Here is a 4900-nt window from a genome sequence, read left to right on the forward strand (position 1 = left end):
ATAAAATGTTTTCTCAAAAAATTCATCCAACAACAGTTGCAACAGCACATTAACTGGGAACTTCCAGAACTTCAGGGCAGCTTCAGAAGACGATGTGGACAAGGGATATCACCGCTGATGTCAGATGGATCTGGGCTCAAAGCAGAGAATACCAGAAAGATGCTTACTTGTGTTTTAATGATCATGCAAAGGCATTCAACTGTGTGGAACAAAAAAACTGTGGATAAGAGTTTAGTCCGGAAGCCCCGTTGAAACCTGTTCACTTTGGGTGATCCTGCTGGTATTTGAAATACCAGTGACACAACTGTCAGCATTACAGCAACACACAAGCTAGCACAGTACGACAAACTGACAGACAAGTGGTGGGACCCAAGACTATGCTGGCTTTATGGTGAGGCACGCATCTTCTGTCACCAGAGTATTCAAGAGATTCAACTCATTTTCAACCCAAATGCATTCTTGAGAAGAATGGGAATTCCACAACACTTCTTTGTGCTCATTCGGAACTCATGCATGGATCGAGAGGGAGTTGTGTGAATATAACAAGGTAATGCTGCCTGGTTTAAAATTAGGAAAGTTGTGCATCAGGGTTGCATCCTCTCACCCTACTTAATTCAGTCTATATCTGAGTAAATCATCAGAAAATCTGGATTATGAGAAGAAGAGTGGGGCACCAGGATTGGAGGAAGGCTTATTAACCGGTGGTATGCAGATGACGCAACCTTGCTTGCTGTAAGGAGAGGAGGAATTGAAGCACGTGCTGATGAAGATCAAGGTTTGTAGCCTTCAGTGTGGATTACAACTCATTGTAAGGAAGACGAAAATCCTCACCAATGGACCCAGAGGTAACATGATAAAGGGAGAAAAGGTTGAAGTTGTCAAGGATTTCGTCTTAAGTGGCTCCACAATCAATGCTCACGGAAGCAGCAAAGAGATCAAAACACGTATTACATTAGGTAAATATGCTGCACAAGACCTTTCTAAAGTATTGAAGAGCAAGGATGTTAGTTTGAGGATTAAGGTGCACCTGACCCAAGCCATGGCATTCTCTATTGCCTCATGTGCATGTGAAAGTTGGGCACTGAATATGTAAGATCATAGAAGAATAGATGCATTTAAATTGTGGTGCTGGAGAAGAATACAAAAAGTATCATATCTGCTAAAAGGACAAACAGATCTGAATTAGAAGGACAGAGTACTCCTTAGAGGCAAGTATGGCAAGACTTCATCTTACCTACTTTGGACATGTTATCATGAGAAACCAGTCCCTGGAGAAGGACATCATGTTTGGTAAAGTGGAGGGGCAGCAAAAAAACCAAACCAAAAAAACGGCAGGTCCTTGATGAGATGGACCGGCACAGTAGCTGCATGAGTGGGCTCAGGCACAGGAACAATTGTGCGGATGGAGCAGGACCGTGCAGTTTTTGTTCTATTGTACATGGGGTTGCTATGGATTGACGCCAACTCGAAGGCACCTAACAAGAGCATAGGGTTTTCAGTGGCTAATTCCTCTGGCTCAGACAGCCCATTCCTGTTTCACTCTGTTCTTATCCGGAAGCCCCGCTGAAACCTGTTCACTTTGGGTGATCCTGCTGGTATTTGAAATACCAGTGACACAACTGTCAGCATTACAGCAACACACAAGCTAGCACAGTACGACAAACTGACAGACAAGTGGCGGGACCCAAGACTATGCTGGCTTTATGGTGAGGCACGCATCTTCTGTCACCAGAGTATTCAAGAGATTCAACTCATTTTCAACCCAAATGCATTGAGCTCCAGGTGCTAGGGTGCAAAAGCAGAGCTGATCATTATGATTAAGGACCTAACACTGCTCCTGCTTCTCATGGAAAGTAAAACCTAGCTAGGGTGTTAAATGTCTATGACACACTTCTGAATGGCAAACAGGTAAGTCTCTAAAGCAGTGCTTCTCAACCTTCCTAATCTCACGACCCTTTAGTACAGTTCCTCATGTTGTGGTGACCCCCAACCATAAAATTATTTTCGTTGTTACACTTCATAACTATAATTTTGCTAATGTTATGAATCAGGCGACCTCTGTGAAAGGGTCGTTCGACCCCCAAAGGGGTGGAGACCCACAGGGTGAGAACCGCTGCTCTAAAGGAAAGGTACCTGGGTTTTCAAGAGCATCTGACAAAGGATGCTGAGCTGTGCTGTGGGATGAGAACAGGCAGAGGGATCTCAGTAAGAGTTCAATGGGTGAGGGAAGAGCCATCCTTAAAAAGGAAACAGCACATGCAAAGTCTTATATGATGACACAGGTTACAGCAGGTTCAAGGGATTGAAAGGCATAGATTACTAGGGAGCAGAGGGGGTGAGTAGACAGAAGCAGGAATAGAACCATAGAAATCCTTGAAAAACCCATTAAGGGCTGATCCTCTATTCAGAGAACTGGGATGTTATGGAGGGAGGGGTTTAAGCAGCGAAGTGACAGGGGAGGGAGGGATCACATGAGGAGCTTAAAAAGGTCAATCTGACAGCAATGTGGGGGATGAAAGAGAGGTGGTCCAGAATGCTGTTGACACGCAGGAGCCTCCTGCAGTAGTTCAGAAATACCAGTAGTATGGGCAAAGAAGTGAGCAGATTCGAGAAAAATTTTAGGAGGTTAGAATGACAAGACTCAAATCCAATGGGTGATTTGGGTATAGTTCAAAGCAGCAATGCCCCAGGTCTGATTCTCTGGCCTTGACAATATGCTTGGGGAAGGGGGAGGGAGGGCAGAGCTCAGAGAAGTTGACTGGCAAGCAGAGGGGCAGGGAACATGGTAAGAGAGTAAAGGTTAAAAGGACCCTGCCCATCCCACCCCCTTCCAGGGTTTTGCACTAGGAAACTGGATGGAACTCACTAAAACAGGAGACGCAGGAGTGATATTAGTTTGGTGGGTTAAGGAGACAGGTTTAGGTTTGAACATGTTGAGTTTGAGGGGCCTTAGTTCTAAATAAGCAGTTTCAAGTAATAATCTGAAACATAAAGGTTATGTAGTTCTGGACTAGAGGTAGGATATTGGGATTCACTGGCAGATAGCTAGTAGCTGAAGCTGGGGGCTTGGCAGAGGTTGCTTGAGGGGGAAAAAACAGAGGAGATGGCCTTGAGTAACAGCAGCAAAATAACTGGGTGAGTCGGCAAAAGAGAGGGATGAGTGAGAACAAACAGGCTCTCCCGGAAGCCACGAGAAGAGCATTTACCACGAAGAAGACAATGGTCAACAATGTCAAACGTTGCTGAGACATCAAGTGCGACAAGGGCTGGCAAGTGAACTTTAGGGGCACATTTCAGTGGGCTGATGGGGCCAGAACCCAGACTGCAGTGAGCTGATGCGTGAGTGGGCGGTGTGCAAACGAGAGACAATATAGACAAGTCCATCAAGAGGTCTGGTTATACAGTGGGAAGAGAAAGAGTGGTCCCTGTGGGGGTTACAGGAGGATTTGTTTTATGATGGGAGAACCCTGAGTATGTCCCAGGAGCGAGGTTCCTAAGGTGAAAAATGAAAGACACGCAATCATGGACTGACGGGGAGCTATAGGAAAAACGACAAGAGGCCAAATTAAATGACCTTTCACAGTCTCTTTTGACTCCTGACTCTCAAGACTTGCCACTACCTTTAATTTAGGTAGGGTATTTGCATATATGCATAAATCAATGAAAACTTATTCAAATATCCCTGTATATAGAAGTCAGTCACGCACATACTTGGCCTCTAATGACGCAGTTAATGTCCCCAGGTTTATGGCTTGTAGCTCAGCCGACCTCCCCGCGATCATGGAGCGCAGAGCCAGCCTTATCCTATCTGCCCCCCCAACCCCAGCTTATGCGGCGATCCTGGAGGCTGAAGGAGGAAGTAAAATTTAAAACCCCGAATGTACAGCACATCCTGCTGCATTGGAAGCGACTTGTCATTTGCACAAACAAAACGTGTCACTCTTATCATCTCCGGCTAAATCCACTGACAGGTCCCAGATGGCTGGGGTTCAGCCGCCCCCCGAGTCTTTTGCACCCGCTCTTTCCTCAGCCCTTTAATTTGTGAGCAGCCAGGAACGGGTTCGTGAGGAGCCACACGGCCGGGCCGGCCGCCGCCGGCGATCCTCCGCGGTCCTCCCGACGGCTCCGCCGAAGGCGCCCGGGCAGGGGTGCCGGGGAGCCCCCCGAGCTCAGACCCCGCAGGCGCGCGCTCTGCGGCTGCCTGGAAGGACCGCAAAGCAGGCCCCGGGGGACAGAGATGCAGCAGCCACGGGGGCGACGGGTTTCCTCTCCACTCGAGCTTCCCCAAGGAGACGGAGTTTCTAGGGAGAGTTAATCCCCGGCGACCGTTCCCCCTTCTCCCTCTCAAGCCCTTCGCTGGCCTCTCGCCCCCTCGAACGCCCCGTTGGCTCAGACTTATTTTCCCCTCCGCTGGAAAGGGGAGCTGCGATCTCGGGGTGCCCGCGAGCCCAGAGCCCCCGCCTCGAGCCGCGCTCGGCTCCCGGCCGGCACTCACCCGGCCCGCCATCTTCGCGGACACGTCTGGCTCCGGGACTGCAGCTCGGCGCTCTGGAGAGCCCGCCCCCGCCGCGCACGCGCGCCCCCGCCGCCGCCCTCGCGCAGGCGCGCAGCCGCCAGAAGCACGCGCGCGCTCCCGGCCGCGTCCTTGGCGCCCCCACCTGGCGAACGCGAGGGCCGCGCGCAGACCGGGGCGGGGCGGGGCGGGGCCAGCAGAGCCCCGGCGCCATTTTGGATGGCCGCCTCCTGGGTCTGCGGCGGCTGCGGTTTCTGAAGGATTCGTGGACCGCCAGTGACCCTCAAGAGCGCCTGTGCTCCAGAATTCCTAGGGAGTTTCTCGGTGCTTTTACTCACTTAACTCCTTTAACTCATTGTCAGCTGTTGCCGCCCTTTCATGACCGCT

The 4900-nt window shown here is 50.2% G+C and overlaps 1 protein-coding gene across 1 annotated transcript in view; it reads right to left on the reverse strand.

The window, feature by feature from the left end:
* NSF (N-ethylmaleimide sensitive factor, vesicle fusing ATPase) overlaps positions 1-4552 on the reverse strand; it is a 147706-nt gene extending 143154 nt beyond the window's left edge. The window contains exon 1 of the mRNA XM_004707240.2: positions 4496-4552. Coding sequence (XP_004707297.1) covers positions 4496-4507 — 12 coding nt within the window. The 5' untranslated portion in view covers positions 4508-4552. The remainder of the gene's footprint in view (positions 1-4495) is intronic.
* Positions 4553-4900: the final 348 nt, after the last annotated feature.

Source organism: Echinops telfairi, unplaced genomic scaffold, assembly GCF_000313985.2.
Source record: "Echinops telfairi isolate 266 unplaced genomic scaffold, ASM31398v2 ScPeMD7_7458;HRSCAF=8496, whole genome shotgun sequence".
Classification (NCBI taxonomy): Eukaryota; Metazoa; Chordata; class Mammalia; order Afrosoricida; family Tenrecidae; genus Echinops; species Echinops telfairi.